Here is a 17403-nt window from a genome sequence, read left to right as displayed (position 1 = left end):
CACTGCACCCAAGCTTACTAATAAGTCACTCATTGATATTTCCCACGTTTTTTCATTCCTTAAAGAAGCAAAGCTTTTAAATCAACTGTAAAATCTCTAACTGTTTAATTTGAAACCTTGCTCTTGGCGCATGATGGCCTGAGTCGCCTATGTGCCATAAAACACAACACAACACACAACTTTGCTCACTGAGTGCGCTTTTTTCATTCCATGACGCCGCCGATACTTCTATATTTTCTGCCGCTGGCAGTGCTACACTTCTGCTAATGCGAAAGCGTCGCAAAGACTAACAAAGATCACACTTACAGTTGGATGACACCGTGGTATCACAAGGCACTCTGCGTATGTTACTACCGCATCCCCGTAGGGAGTATGCATGACTCACCTCCCCCAGAAAACTACCTTTCTAAAAAAATAAAACACAGCATTTACAGAGACACTCACTTTGGGAAGAAAACCAGGGACAAATGACAAACAGGCGTCATCTGGCCCTTCTTTACATCTCAGAACTAGTATTTGAATTTCGCACTATCTTGGGCTAGCTCAGACACCTACCGAATAGGCGCACACAAGCTTCGTATAAAACACATTTTCTCTGCAACGGTGTCATCCCCTGTGTGCTGTTTATTTGTCAAACATCAATACGTTAGTGTATTTCGGGTTGGCTGTAATGCGTCGTTCTTGGTTCTACGTCCAAAAGAGTTCAAAAAGGGTATAATACTTCCCTTGTCTCTTTAGCCTGCATTTCACACCTTTCAGCGAGTGTTAAGTGAGCATTGCGTGACTTCAATGCTTGAGAGTCTCTATTGTTAAGTGTTATAAAGTGGTTGTTTCGTAATATCCTTACTTAAGCACTGGCCCATAGGCGTAAAGCTTCCAATTGCACTCTCCACTAACAGCCTCTGCATTTGTGAAATGCCATTGAGCGCTCTTTTTTCAAACCCATATTGCATTTGTCTGATATCGCCTATTCAGTTTTATAGCTTCTCTTATAAAACGTTGGTGAGCATTTAATTTTATTAATGGGTACCTAATAACCCTTCGTTACTGTTTATCTCCTTTCTTTTGTATTGCTCAGGCATTCCTCAGCAAGAATTTTGTTTGGCTTTACTAGCTTGAAAAGCGGTTGATCACATGTCAACCCCGCTTGTCGGCCTCTCAGAGCGTTATCCTTTTTTATTACGATATTGTTTCCCTTGCTGGTCGCTTTTATGAATTGACCAATGTTATGGTTTCTTTAACTACATAGTGCACTCTATGCGTAACACATGCAACCGCATATCTTGTATAAATAATTTTTGCTTGTCATTGCAGTTCCATTGCAGCCAGATAACGCATTTCACATATGTAAATAACAGCCATGAAAACGATGTAAGGTGCCCACAAAAGGTTCCGGAACGCAAAATTGGAACAAACGTTAATTTTTTTTTTTTTGCAATCTTAAGCATAGAGCTGCGACCTGAATAGTATATTGAGTGCTTTCGTGTGACGAAAATAATCAGTCTCTCAGTGCCTTTTGCGGCCTTTAGAGAGCAAAAATATTCTGGTCTTTAATGGTTTCCACTTTCCGGAAAATTTTGTGGACACCTTCTTTTGAGCGCCATTGTCCTTTGCGTGTGACTGCGGGGCAAACTATATTTTCCACTTGTTTTCACGAACTTTGGCCAAGCGCCGAGAGATTAGTTTTATTTTCTTTGTTCCTGCATGCACTGCTGTAATTTGGACCGACAAATTCCCCGTCACTTTTGTGCAGGGTCCGACTGTCGCAGCTTTGCAAGCTCCGAGGAATCACCAACTGCGTGCAGACTAATGACAAGACATTCACTGACAACCTGGTATGTGTACATGAAGCCTTAAGCCTGGCGCAGAGCTTTCGAACGCACTGACGCAAAGAAGTGGCGCAGCCTCTCCAACATCTTCGAGTCGTTCGGGGCATGTTCCCCAAAAAGGGCAAGGCGAAACGATGCTTTTTAGTCCTTGACCTGGGCTGACGCGCCTCGGTGTTCGAGTAAGTAGGTAAATGTAGGGAAGGGGCTCGTAGTGACGTATACAAAGGAAGCCAACAGTCACTAAAACAAAGGCGAGCATATAAGGCAGGATTTCGTTTTTTTTTTATGGGTAGTGTTGGCCAGTTGGAAATAATGGTCGTTGTCAGAGAGATAATTGCTGAGAAAGTAGAAGACAACCCCATTCGATTGTGAGTTACGAATCCACAACCTCCGCATTTCGTGCGCGGCGCTCTACCAAGCTCTCAAACTTAGTGTACGTACGCGTAGCCCAAACTTGAGAGCGCTCACAAGCGCCTACTTTGTCCACAGCGGTGAACATAGAACACCCTGTTATCACCAAAGTGCCGTATGATCAAGCAGTGAGCGCCGTATAAGAACCCGCTTACGCTCGCTGGGATATTAAGACGGCCAGAACGGTAGCCCTCGTTAATCTATAGAACAGGAAAGTGTACGGGAATATTGATCTTATTACGACATATATGTGTGAAGTACGCAAACAGTACGCATACCAGCGAAAATCAAGCGCGCTTTGTATTCATTTTTAACTTTAACTAAACTCCTCTCGTTTGCCTTTTACCACTTCAGTTGTGCGATGTCAGTGTGCGCACAGGCGATTATTTGCGTAGCTTTAGGACGCTATGCCCCGCGTACCGATCATGATGCATGGATGTCATTGGTCGCAGGACTCCGTACTTCGAACCATGAACAAGACCATCAAGGCAGAACTGGGACATCAGAAGAACACCATGATCTTTGAGACGTCCAAGGTGGTCAACGGCAGCGTGTGAGTGATGTTCGTTGTTCGTTTCGGTCAACCTTGGAACATCAAAGGCACAGGGACAGGTCAAACAGAGACAGTGCACCTTCGGGAACTGCCTGTCTCGGTAGCACGTCAGTTCGTTTCAAAAGATGGAGGCAGGTTTTTTATGAAACAGTCGTAAATCAAGGTGACCACTGCAAAAATGCAGTCGGTGCACAGGACGAGTCACCAGCTGTGCGTTTGAGTGCTCGGGCTCATTAATAGAGATTCACAGTTAAGATGCTTGTCTCTGCACACACCAATATGTTAAATTTGTGAATTGGGAATGCATCTGCATTTTGTGCATCACGGATATTTAAAGATTGATCACGGAATGAATAGTTTATATTCATAAATGACATGCAGTAGTAAAGCTTCTTCCACCTTGGCCCCTATGAAGTGTCTTCGTAGCCCTCAGAACGCTTCGACACCAGAATGCAAGAAACCATGCTCAAAAACAATTGCTCGGCGCTAACGACTACTCTCGCCTGTCCCTGAGAAAAAAAGATTTCGAGGACCATTGCTCGGCGTTAGGATAAATGCAGCCGTAACAAAGTTCAAATCGTTCCTTAGGAGCACAGAAAGCGAAACAAGTGTATCTGCGATTAGCGTAAAAAGAAAAAAAATGAAGGTGCATTTTTTCCTAGTTTTGTTCATGTAATTTATCGAACACTGTCAGTAACTAAATATTCTTTTGTTTATTAGTTTATTGGTTGATTGATCGATAGAGTGACTGATTGATTGACTCTTTTCACTCTTTCTTCTTCAGTGAAGTGGCCGACGACCAAGGCTTTCGCGATGAGTTCTTTCACCTGAAGTACAGCAACTGCTACTCCTACAATGTGGAGTGGACCGGCTCCGGTACCAAGGAGGCCGAAATCGCACGTCAGATTGGTGCGTATTTTATCCGTTCATGACTAGGTCCAGCAAAAGGCGCTGCAAACATATTCAGTCCCTCATATAGTGCAGCTGAGAGAAAAAAAAGCCAAACCTAAGCCGCGCTGATGTCCTGCACCGCTAGCAGGAGCGGCATATTTTAATAATCCTGTTTCGTATAATTCAATTTATTCCTTTATTCTTCTACTTTCATCAAAAGAGGGTGAACATGGTGACGGCATTTGTTTATTCTTCAAATAACGGAAGAAGTCGCTAGGAGGGGCGGTATACTGCTAATCAGGGCACATAACAACTACAACGCGCTCAATATATATTGTAAAAACAATTCACGGAACGGACGTATGGTAAAATGAATGGAGAATTGCGGACAATAAATAGTAGTAAAGCATAATCACAGCAAACGCAAATTCATAATTCGAGCAATACCGCGCGTTGCCTCCTTTCTCACACGCTCAAGTTCGGCAGAGGCGCACGCGTGGCGTTGCTTGAGGCAGCCACAAAAAGCGATATAGAGTTGTTTCACGTAACTTGAACCAATGGGTGAAAAAAAAAAAAAATGCGGCACAGTGAAGCTTGGTGAAACTAGCGGTATATCGTCTGTCGTCAGGAGGGGGAGAGGAGGCAACAACTTTATTTAACGCATTACTAAGCGTCAAGAATGTACTGGCTAGGGTCACCAAGGCCAACTGATCTTTCAGCTGGTCAGAGGCTACCAAGCCTGCCACGTCGGGGGAAGAGGGCGTGGAAAGTGTGGGAATTGAATTGCGACGATGGCATGAAAACGTGCAATGTTCTATGTTTGCATCGTGTTCAGAACAATGTGGGCATGCTGGGGAATGTATTATTTGATATAGAAATGATCGGGCAGTAGTAAGGAGTGTATTTAGTTGTATGCGTCTAAGAATGCTTATTAGCGTGGTAGTGAGAGATTTATCATGTTTCGCCCATCAAAGTATTCTTGCGTTAAGCTGAATTATTTGATGAACTAAGATGACTTATACAAAATCTTTAATATACAGTTTGGGGCCAACTGAGTTTCATCAAATTGTTGAGGAGGTTTGGAAGCATGCAATCCTGTTTTTTCTACCTCACACCTCCGACGGTGCCGCTTTTTCTTCCAACATTTGAGAAAGCTCTCGAAATAAGAAAAATATGAGTGAGATTGTGTGTGTGTGTGTGTTGAAGGAAGACCCCTGTGGTACTCTTTAAACTATATATATATATATATATATATATATATATATATATATATATATATATATATATATATATATATATATATATATATATATATATAGCATAAGTAAATAGACGTACTTGGTTGCTAGAGGTTACATACAAGTGAAAAATTGCTTCATACTGTTTCCAAGTTTATTTGTAGTCGACGTTTCGGCAGGAGCCCTGCCTTTCTCAAAGCAGGGCTCCTGCCGAAACGTCGACTACAAATAAACTTGGAAACAGTATGAATGAAGCAATTTTTCACTTGTATATATATATATATATATATATATATATATATATATATATATATATATATATATATATATATATATATATATATATATATATATCTTTACTTATGCTCCGATGCAGACCTGAGCTTGCTGTTGTTCCTGGAGCAGCAGGAGTATCCCCGTTCGGACTTGTGGCCGGGTGCCCAGATCGTTTTTCACGATCCCGAGGTCATCCCGGACCCCGAGGTGGATGGCATTCCCCTGCGAGCAGGCCACAACTACATCTTCACCCTCAGACAGGTGAACTACTGATTATGACGCTCTCGAGCGTCGCTTAAGACAACTGACGAAGTTTTAACGTAAAGTAGCGGCACGATGGCCGTTAACAAAATGGGTTGACATACAGACGAAAGGAAGACAGAAGGGGTCTGGACACGACACTGACTAACGATTTGGCAGTTTTTATCGAAAGGTCACTAGCTGTTGTGCAGCAAGTTAACTACCACCGTTGTAGCTACCCGTATATCGTGTACCAGCCATGACATCTGAGTGTCTTTTATTAGGCCCATAAAAGCTCCTCGATTAAGACGAAAGTGTCAATAAGGATCGCGCTAACACACAGTTCTAGCGGTACGTTTCGATCCTCCAATTCTGGTTACTCTCTTGAACCTGTTATCCACAAGTCCAATTACGCAGGTAGCCTACTTGATCATTCAAGGACGCTGTGAATTTTCGGAGCTTCTTACGACAGAGGAGGAAGCAGACCGATATGGCTTGTAGCCACACGTATGAGTGCAACCACAGTAACGAATCGGTGTTTGAAAATAACTAACAAAACTTCGTTATTTAAATTAAAACAACTTGCATTTCAGGACGTCTCTTTTCAAAAGATGTGCGTTAGTACGCCCATATCGGAAAAAGTTACGCGGCGTTGTCATCTTCGCCTTGCAGCCTTAAACATTACTACCATGCCTCTGGCAGTTGACAAGTGGGATGTCCGGCCAATGATTGGTCTGCGGGTAGTTTGACGTCACGAGACCAGTTGGCATGGTCGCGTTGGAAGGAGGTGCCAATTCGGGCAGCCGTTTTTCCATGGAAGGGTTACATGATAATTTAACATACTGAAACCATTGCACTCCTGGTTTGATGCCTTTGCAGCCTTGAAAATTACGAGCATGCATCTTGCAGCTGGCAGATGACGTAGTCGGGCGCTGGTTCCTGGGAGGAGCACTGGCGCGCTGACGCTCAGTTTTAACAAACACAGTCGTAGGAATCGTGCTTCATAATCTGCCTGTTTCTCATTGATAGCCCGCGATCTCTCTTTTTTTTTTTTTGCGCAATGGCAAGATAGTTTAAAGAGTGTCTGAGCCCCACAAATACTGGGTTAGAAACACTTTACTGATTTATTTTTTGTATTAGTGCACGAATTCTTTTCTACTTGCACGAGAGCGATATTTTATTCTATTCCGATGCATGGAAATATGAAGAGTGATCGCTACAGCCAGATATGAGTGAAACTGTGAAATCGAAAACAAATGCGGCACCAGCCGCGATGAATTATGATTGTGATGAAGTAACCTGCTTCGATGGGAGCGAAATGCGAAAAGGTCCTTGAGGAGAAATATAAAACCACGCTAAAACAATACTCGACAAACCGAAATTCAGCTAGCGCTTTATAAAGTGAGTGTACCTTTGGGGGATAAAAAAAAATTCAGTAACTGAATTGCCTCTTTTTTTTTTCTGATCGCCTGCAGATGATCACCAAGCGATTACCAAAGCCCTACTGGACGAAGTGCGTTAACTATCCGTTTGTGCGTCGGGAGCAGTATGTCATGAAGATGACTAAACCAGTAAGTTGACCCGCTGATTATATCCTCCTGAGACCCGGAATGCATTGGGTGCACAGATTTTTCTTTAACTTTCAGAATAAGTCAGTATGGTTATGAAGGTGAAAAGTGTTAAACGTTTTTTGAATAGCCCTGATAGTATTGGCTCAGTGCGATGTCCAATATATTGGACACTGGGATTCTACCCGTTCTTTTTTCACCAAACGCATATGTATTTACATGGCGCAAATAATGCTCTCAAACTCGTGTGCAATTTTTTTTATTAACTTCTAAGGTAAAATGGTGAAAAAGAACGTAAAAGCGAGCCTTCGTCTGCTCAAAAAAAAAAAAAAACTAGCTTGCTTCTTTACTTTCTGTGGGCAATTTCAAAACATCTTCTGTCCTTTGTAATGCAGAAGAAGAGCGGGCATTTGGTGCAAAAGAACATTGTTTTATATTACAAAATTATAAAATTTTAAATTTATAATTTATGATGCTATAATTTTTAAATTTTAATTTTTAATTAAAATTATAAATTATAAAATTATAAACTTGCGTCAGCTGTCTCATCAGACATGCGAGGCCGGTCTGCTACACAACAAATAGAGGCGATTTTGTCCGCAAGCCGCTAAATAGCAACAATACTCGTCTGCTATTCATAACAAGGCCGTGGCAAAAGCGCGGTCAAAATGACCGGGTTGAGTCCCAGCGTCCAACGCAGTGGACACGCGAAATCAAAGGACGCATGAATAAAAGTAAGCGCTTGAACAGTTTAAATTTCTTATTCTGCACATTCGTTGTTGTATTACCTTTAATATAAAATCAAAGATATGCTTTGAAAGCAGGTAGAAATACGAGAAAAAGGACTTACTTCGCCGACAGGCGCCATCAAACGCCGCGCCGCTGAATGTCGCCCTTTTGAAAAGTTTTACGGGAATTTGAACAATGCGTTTTCATCTATGTTGCATAGATGGCGCTAGCAGGTGTCCAATATATTGGACTGCAGGGTTTTATGAGGATGAATGCCTTGGCATAGGAGTACTGTCTGATTACTTAGTGTCCAATATATTGGACAAATCCCCATAGCCGGGTCTCAGGAGGATATATCACATTTTTTTTTTCATGAAATAGAAAGTGTGGCACTGAAATGGGTCCACACAGAGTTTTAGCGGAGCCTTTCAAATTGCGTACTCCCACCAGGGAGTTTGGCGCCAAACTCGCACTGCAATTTTGGGCGCCTTCGAGGTGGTTTGTACGGGTTAATACAGAGATTTAGCATAGCGTGATCCGCGATTCGTCATCGTGACTCGCTACTGCGCACCGCCGTTGCGTACGCGCTGAGTGGTCCCGACGCGTCAGATGTGTCTTCCGACGTCTAGCTTGTGGCGCCATCTGGCGCCGTCAAGGTTATCTGCCCATGCGGAGTGGAATTCGCGGTTGCAGATCATGGCAAGGGATCGTAGATCGTTCAGTGCTAAACCTCTTAATGAAAGGGTACGAGTGCAACCAATTTTCTTATGGACTTCTGCTGGCTGGACGCACCGAACTGGCTTTTCCGTCGGAAGAAATCTGTTTTACGCCTATAGCTTTCACTGCCGTCTTTTGCGCAGGAAAAGTAGCCGCGGCGATAGGTCTCGCTCACTGACAGGTTTCAATGGTAGATGCAGGTTAGGCCTTCTGTGAAGCTTCATCCACACTGAGGATAGGCACAGAGACTTCTTCGCTGGCAAAAAGTAGACCGTTGTTAAAACTTTTCTCGTTGCTAAAAGGAAGCTAATCTGGAGAAAGAAAAACTATAAGCTCAAAACATTTTGATGCCTGCGGCTTGTCTCATAGAGTGAGATATTAGGCGATAGCTCATAAAGCTCCGCGGTCGAAAAGCTGTCGGCGTAGCAGTAGGCATAGTCGGCACCACGTGTCGGAAATAATCAGGGTCTGCATAAAAAATCACGACATGGTAATTTGAAGGTGAAGTGATTGTTTATTGATTTGTGTGATAGGCAAATACGAGTTAATGAAATCACTGTAATTAATTGACTAATTGAAAAAATAAAAATAAAAATGAAAGAAATCGGAAAGGGGTTCAAAGGTGTCAAAATGCTCAGAAGGCAGAAAAATTCTTGATGATGCTAATTAAGAAAGTGAGTGTACTGTTGTCTTTAATTAATCGAAACAGTTGAAAAGGTGAAACATTGAAAAAAAAAAAGAGGGTTGAAAGTACGTGCTAAATGCTCAGAATTAAAAGCCAATGATTGATGACGGTAACTAAATATACTTTTTGAGTGTGTATTGATGAAATAATTAGGTGAAACAAATGAGAAATTGGAAAAAAAGGGGCTGATATGTTTCAAATTGCTTAAATTTAACACCCAATGCTTGATGAAGACAGTTAAAAATAGAGTTTAATTAATCAAATAATTAGTTGAAATTCGTTGAAAGGCGTCAGACTGCACTGAATGGATATCCAATGTTTGCTGATGCTAAATATCGGTGCACAAAAGTGAAAAAAAGAGAAAGAAATGAAAGAAAGTGAAAACTAAAAAAGTTAAAAATAAAACTATCATAAAAATTTTAAAAGTAAAAATATCACACGTGTGCGCGTGGAACACTATCCATCCTACCCTTAACGATGGAGCTTAAGTGTTCCCCTAATTTAAGAAAAAAATGTGATGAATTTGCTCTTTTGTCTGGTTATCGGAGTAATACTGAACGCCATGAACCATGACCTGTTGTTAACTTCTGCAATTTTTTTTTAAGTTTTATCTTGGTGCAGTGTCATGTTCGCATACTCGTACAAAAGTACAAAATATTGACATTTCGCACCTCGATCACACTTCTCGTCTTTACATCTTGCCAGCTCTGCGAGAAAGAGTGCGCCTACAACGCCTCGCTGCTCATGTGCCGCTGCATCCGCGTCGACGTGGCGCTGCCTTACGAGGTGGACTGGGACAGGCAGCCCTCCGGGAAGAGGCGCTTCTGCGACGCAGACATTGCACGTCAGTACTTTTCTACCCCAGTAACGCCCGCCTTGAGGCAGTGGGACACAAAGCCAGAGTTCCAGCGAATTTAATGCTACGTATGCTACGATGAGAGAAATAGCTCGAGGTAATGACATTCTAGTGGAAATCACGAAGAAGAAATAGGCATGGACAGGGCGTGTAGTGCGTATAGAGGGCAACCGATGGTCGCAGGGTAACAAGTTGGATTCCAAGGGAAAGAAAGTGTAGCAGGGGGCGGCATAAAGTTAGGTGAGCGAATGAGGTTAACAAGTTTGCAGGGGTCAAGTGGATGCAGCTAGCACAGGAACGGGCTAATTGGAAGAGTGAGAGAAGCCTTCGCCCTGGAGAGGGTATAGTCCGACTGATGAGGATGATGATGATGATGATGATGCTACTGTGATGTTGCTGCATGACAGACAGAAAAGAAATAGAGCACATTGTCTTCCTTTGTGAGGCCCTTCATTTCTCAGTGCATGAATCTGTAGTAAACCCTGTTGCTGGGCTTGTTGGTGCATATTGTATGAAAGCAAGTTAGCGGGAAATAGGACCGTTCTCTCTTGCGCTAGCCCTGTTTTGCACTAACTTTTTATTCGATTTGCACGATGCCGCTGCGGGAATCCGAGAAGCACTGGAGTTTCTAAATAAACAGAGAATGCTCAAATATTAAAAAGTAGAAACATGTAAGAGATGACTACAGAATGGCTGGATAAGGCCAAGAGCGAATATTAGGATTGATACCCTAACATGCATTTAATTTGGAGATATTGAAGACTACAGGAATGAATAGCAAGATGACACTTTTCATCACACCTATGAAAAGGAGGCGCTAATAGTTATTTTTCTACGTGTAATTGCTTTGCAACGTTCAAAGGAAAGCTGTCTGTTAGCTATTTATTTCCTAAGTTTGCTATGTTTGTTATTCCGAAGGGATCACGCGCGTTCTGCCTCCAGCAAGTGCGCTTATGAAGCAGACTTATTTTATCGGGCGCCCGAATAAACTCTAGCATTGCATGCAATAAATGATGAGTGACTTCCACTTAGCAATGACGACATTATAAATGTGATCTGCCATGAACCTCTGGGCAATTCTTTGAATGCGATGCGACTGCCTTGCACGAGCACACGTCGTTCCCGGCCCCTGCGAGGAGCGCTTTGTCTCACAAAGACTGTATAAAAGGAGAAGCTAGCTTTGGAGATTCGTGGCTTGGTGCAGGAGTAACCGTCTTGGTGGGAAAATCGTCTTATTCGAAAGAGTGTATTTAATTGCACTCATGTAACAGACTAAAAAAGCTGCATTCTTTATAGATGATACTACCGCGAGAGTTCTATTCAATGCAAAAATTCAGCACCAGCGGACTACGTCCGTTTGACATTCAGCCCAGCATCAAACCATAGTTACACCATGATATATCATTGTATAGCTTCTGTCTGGCATAATTGCACTGAAATAATTACGCGTCATAAATAATTACAGTTATCTAGTTCACTGCGATAAAAGGGAACTTTACGCTACAGCATCGAGTAATATGTAGTTGGATAGCTTGTGTCGAGCATAATTTTCCAGGAGTGATTGTAGGTCTTAATTCCCGTAATTAGTTATCGTGACTAAAAATTTAATTTAATGTCATATATCGTTGGATAGCTTATATCGAGTACAATTTCACTTCTACAGTTGCAGTAGGGATGGGTAACTACCGGAGCGAGCCGGAGTTTCGCAGCCACTCCTTTCAAAGAGTGGGTTAGCCATTTGGCTCCGCAAAGTCTGAGCTGGATCCACCGGAGCCGTCGGATCCGGAGCGGCCGGAGCGGTCGGAGCCGTCGGATCTTTCGAAGAGCTGGTTGCTGGTTCTCTCATTCAGTGAACCTTTCGGTCACAGGCGGTTAAAGTCACTGGAACTCTGAAAGTACCGCAGCTGTTTCTCTTTGCCGCGGCGCTGCCCATTGGCCAGCTGCGATCACGTGCTCAAGGCCCGCGATGGATGCTCCGCTCAAACAGACGACCCGCAGTCAGCGCAGGGCTTCGGCGGCACGTGGGTGGCGTGTTTTATGGCTACTTTCATCTCATATTGCTCTGTGTGCGTAAAACACACCCAATGTGATCGCTCTGGGCCGCCGAGGGTAACAGGTGTTGCGCCTTCGGATGCAGCAAAGAAAATGAGGCATTGCGCTATTTCCTGTCCCGTGTAGAAAGTGATAAAGAACGTTATGACCATCTCACCGCATCGCTTTTGCACAACAAATTTGTCCCAACGAAGGATACCTGGCTTTGCGAGTTGAGTATTTTGGGAACTGAACAGCTGTTACCGGATACACTAAACGTTCCTTGTGTGATTTTCTAGGTAGTTTGATGTCCCTAGCGAGTCTCCATTGCATGTTTTGCTATAGATTTTTTATCCGTGACAGCTACGTTTTCGGAGACGTTTCGCGCGCTTTTCGTTTCTGGAGGTCATTCATGCTAATGAGTAATGAGTCTCGCAACAATATCTGTGCTTTGCTAATATATGTTACTGATTTGAATTTTCCCCCATAAGTACAAAACAATTCCCGACACGACACACGGACCATGAAGGGTGCCTAACGTAATTGTTCTGTGTCAAATTAAATAACATTGAGTTCTGTAACGTGCACTAACAATAGGAGCTGACAGCAAGGAAAGGTCATGAGAGGGGGGCATCACACTACTTTTCGAGTAGGATGGCTTGAGCGGTAAAAATAACGTTGCGTTTTGTGGATAGCTGGCTGTGCGACTAATACCTTGCAAATATGCTGGCGAGCACGGGTCGCGCACTGGTTTTTTTAGTTACTTTGAGAACACACCATATCCTCATGGTTGCTTGAGTCTTCCGTTAGCCTACCGTTTTTATTCGCAGAGCTTGTCTGCACGTCAAGACTTACCCAAATGTTCTCCTCGGCTTGGCACTTTAATTCTTTACTACTAAGCGGCGCCTCTCCTCATTTCCTCCACCCCTTGTAAGTAGCCGCGAAAACGTTCCATTGGACGGCCATCTAGCCGTGAATTCAGAGCGTTGGCCTTGCGCGCTAGCGTAGTTGGAACCGCCTAGCATGTCACTCCGACTGGCGCTCTACAACACAAAGGGCATGAAACAAAAAGCGCCGAGAGAATATAAATAACTTGATATACGCATCACATTCCAGGCAAGCTCTCACGTGAACGCAGTATACATGACTGCTGTAAAGAATTTGCCTGGTCTCGAAAACATGCGTTTGCGAGCGTTTGCGAGAATGACTCGTTTCGGCTATATAAGGCAGAATAACCTGCGCCGCAACAAATGAACCACTATGAAAAAGCTTGCATCTTGCTGGACGCGCACGCCCGGGGAGGGAAGAACACGATCGTGGCTGCGCAGCAGTCATTCGACGCTTTAAATGCTTTCATCAACTCTCATCTCATGTAAGATTCCATTCTTAAACACTTTCATTTGTTATTTTCTGCGCACAAACAACTGGCTCCTCCACTGTGCGACCCCACCAAAAGTCATAGACAACATCTACTGGGTGCCAGGACACACCGAAATAGCGGGGAACGAACGAGCCAACGAGGTAGCTCGAGGGTATACTAGCCGAACTTCCTCCCAATCAGACGATCTACCCGAGCGAGTCGGCCCTACGTACTCAGACATTCAACTACTATAAGGGGGTATGGATCCGCTATCCGCCGCCTCATCGTGATCTAAATCAACAAGAGGCAGGGTACTGGCGAAGACTGCAGACAGGAACATTCCCAAACTTGCATATACTTAGCAAGATTTACCCGTCGCAGTATCGGGACACCTGCCCGTGGTGTGGTAGCAAACCTTCGTTATACCACATCATCTGGGAATGCAATAAGAACGATAGATTTCGTAAAGATCCGAATGCGGAACAGTAGGAGAGCCGGCTCTTCAGCGGCGATCTGGGTTGTCAACAAGGTCTGATCCAGCACGCCCAGCGGGCAGCGAAGCTCAGAGAAGCCCTGGAATAGGGGCACCGACCCTGTGAGAAGAAGGAAGATGGACCTCTTATTTCTCGTTTGCTACTAGTACAAGACCTTTCTAGAGCAATAAACGTCTTTCCTATCCTATCCTAACCAACGAGGCATTTGTAAGGGCGACACCACGAGCTATAGCCTATAGCGGAGCTTTCTAGAGCGATAAACGTCTTTCCTATCCTATCCTAACCAACGAGGCGTTTGTGAGGGTTAGACAGTTATGCTTTATTAATTTCCAAGTATTTCTCATATTGCTACAATTAGCTCTTCTGATTACTTCTCCCATTGCTCGGTCGTCCCTCTCGCCCACAACCCTGATCAACCACGCACGTGGACGGCGTCTTGACAATACTGTCAATTCAGATACTCTAATACATGGCACCCCAGTTAAAACATGGCGCGTAGTTTTTTTTTTCCTACGCGTCGCCACTGTCGGTATTTCGTTCCCTCTCGTATTCTATTGGCATTTTTGCAGCTTCATTCTCCATTTCACTCCAAATTTTCAATCGGCTTCTAAATTTTTAAAATGACATCTCAATTAGCATTCTCAATTATCCAGGCTAACATGGACCACTGCAAGAATACCACTACAGCATTAGTTGATAGAATTAAAGAGGCAAATTTTGATTTTGTGTTAATTTCGGATCCTTATACGAGAGCGAACGATATACCTAATATTCCGCACAACTGGACAGTGTTCAAGGCACCATCCAACCCACGAACTGCGATCATAATTTGCACCACTCGTTTTGACATATTCCCATTGTTCACTTCATCACGCGTCACATCTATTTCGTGCTCACTAGCAACGGCATCATTCGTACTTATTTCAGCATACGCACCACCACACTACCCCATGACACCTACACTCGACGATATACGCCAAACACTCATACATACGGAGGACACACCAGCAGTTCTGGTTGGTGACTTTAATGCTAAACACACTGCTTGGGGACCGGAACTCTGCGATGCGCGGGGAGGGGAGTTCCTCAGCTTCGCTATGGGTTCCGGTCTCGTCATTCTCAATAATCCGTCATCCCCTCCAACTTACACAAGTTACACAAACAGTTGGGTAGATGTCTCATTAGCTACACCATCACTCGTTAGGGCAGGATACACATGGACAGTGACAGATAACATAACATTCTCAGAACACAAACATATAGAAATACATTTTGGGCCACCTACGCAAACAAACGTGCGCAGACTAACATACAGGGGCACTACACGTCTGTTAAACTCATTGTCCTCATCAGGATTCATGGATGCCGTTGCTAGAGCTCACTTGACTTCACCGGTAGCATTGGATTTAATTCTTCAAAGATTTCAACACCTATTCGATCACTTTAGGAAACGAAATCAAACAAGAACCCGTCCAACTTCTCGACTTCAATAATTCGACCCAATGGTGGACGACCGAGCTGACTATCGAGCGCTCCAGGGTGCGCGCCATGCGTCGGCGCTACCAAAGATCTACTGAAATTTTAATTAGAAAATACTACGGTGATATTTACTACACCGCATTGGCTACTTTTTTTAGTGGGTGAACGAAGAAGAAGCGCCTGAGCTGATACGTGTCCGCTTAGAGCTCTGTGTTTTTATCTTGTTTCGCCTATTTACTGTCGCTTTGTGTGGGTAGGACAGTGCCCTCCTTAAGAACGAATGACGAAGACGCCCCTGTGGAGCGATTTCCGCCTCGGTGGGCCCTTTCTCAAGTAAGAAAGTCCAACCGGATCCCTCAGGCGCAGGCTAGGCTTAGCTCGCCGTTGCCGAGCGAGGCTGGGCTACGCTCTGTGTCGCCAGGCAGATCATTATGCTGCTCGTAACCCCGATGACCCATCGGCTATCCCCGCTCTTCACCGGGATACCGCGCGTGCGAGGCGGTATGAAAAGCGTCTAGCTTGGGCTTCATGGTGTGAGCGCCTGTCCTCCAAGCAGAGTAATCGACAACTTTGGAGAGTGTTTCACGCCATGGAGCGCTCTTCTCAAGTTTCTGATTACACAGAGAGCATTCGCCTTGCGATGAATGTAGATGAGGACACATTTGCAAAACAGGCGGCCAGACAGTTTTTTCTCCACTATGATTCCACCTCAACTTCTCTACTTTGCTTACCGGTTACCGAACCCACCGATGCGATTACTTCTGACCTAACCATGGCAGAGCTGCTGGCCTCCATTGAACGCCTCAAATTTAACTCTGCTCCCGGGCACGACGGCATACCTAACTCCTTATTCCGCAGCTTGGAAGGGACTGCTTTGCAGGCCCTGCTTGATGCATTCAATGACGTGCGGCATTCTGGTGTCATGCCGGACGAGTGGAAGCATTCTATTGTTCCAATACCGAAGTCAGGTCATCCTCCAGTATCTCTCTCGGGCCTTCGTCCAATTTCCCTGACGCCAACAATCTGCAAGCTTTACGAAAATATTCTCGCCACTCGCTTATCGTGGTGGTTGGAATCCCATGATTGTTATCCAGAATCCCAAATTGGCTTCCGCCCGCAAATAGGAACGGAGGACGGTCTTGCTACTTTGGCTGCTGACGTGCTTCACCACTCTCCGAATAGTCATCTTGTTAGAACTGTGATCGCTACAGATATAACAAAGGCATATGATAACATCCTTCACTCAGCCATTCTTGCCTCCCTACAAACTCTTGGTCTTCCTCACAGGTTTCTCCTCGCCATTCACGCCTTTCTAACAAATAGAACATTCAGTGTGCGTGTCTATGGAAAGCCCTTTGGTCACTTCCCCTCAAACAGAGGAGTGCCCCAGGACTCCGTTCTCGCCCCTACATTATTTAATGTGGCCTTCATTCCACTTGTTCGAGCCCTAGAGGCCATCTCTTCTATACGCGTGCTTGCGTATGCCGATGATATAACCTTATGGTGCTGTCACCCAGATACGTCTGTCCATCAGGCGGCCCTCCAGCATGCGCTGGATGTATTGACATTCCGTCTCCCTCCTTTGGGCCTAACTCTTTCGCATACAAAATCCTGTTTCATTCGCATTGGAAATAAAGCTGGCTTACGGAAAGCTCCCACTATAAATTTTAGGATAGATAATACCCCAATTCCTCAGGTACAAACCGTTCGCATTCTTGGTCTTCTTCTTCATTCCTCTGCGACTGGCACCCCGTGGCTGACAGCCATCCGTAAGACCGCTCACGCTACTTTATGTCTCATTCGTCGCATAGCTATGCGCTCTGGCGGCGCGCGTGCTCACACGGCCCGCCAGCTTGTTCGCTCTGTCCTCCAGCCACGTATAATATACCAAGCACAGTTTCAACGTCTCACCCGCAGACAGTGGGACTCCCTTGAGGCCATCAATCGTGAGGCTATGCGTGCAATAACATATCTTCCCCGCCTAACACCCATATCAGTACTTCAGGAGTATGCCCAGCTAAATACGTTCACTGAACTCGTTGATCA

General features: G+C 44.4%; 1 protein-coding gene across 1 annotated transcript in view; it reads left to right on the top strand.

Annotated features, from left to right (window-relative positions):
* Positions 1-17403, top strand: part of LOC146178070 (epithelial sodium channel subunit beta-like) — a 49968-nt gene that overhangs the window by 14033 nt on the left and 18532 nt on the right. The window contains exons 3-8 of the mRNA XM_084579694.1: positions 1754-1835; positions 2693-2793; positions 3578-3702; positions 5299-5459; positions 6914-7009; positions 9843-9981. Coding sequence (XP_084435820.1) covers positions 1754-1835; positions 2693-2793; positions 3578-3702; positions 5299-5459; positions 6914-7009; positions 9843-9981 — 704 coding nt within the window. The remainder of the gene's footprint in view (positions 1-1753; positions 1836-2692; positions 2794-3577; positions 3703-5298; positions 5460-6913; positions 7010-9842; positions 9982-17403) is intronic.

Source organism: Amblyomma maculatum, chromosome 9 (genome assembly GCF_055883805.1).
Source record: "Amblyomma maculatum isolate TAMU_Amacu chromosome 9, ASM5588380v1, whole genome shotgun sequence".
In the NCBI taxonomy this organism is placed as follows: domain Eukaryota; kingdom Metazoa; phylum Arthropoda; class Arachnida; order Ixodida; family Ixodidae; genus Amblyomma; species Amblyomma maculatum.
This window is presented reverse-complemented; position numbering and strand designations above follow the sequence as displayed.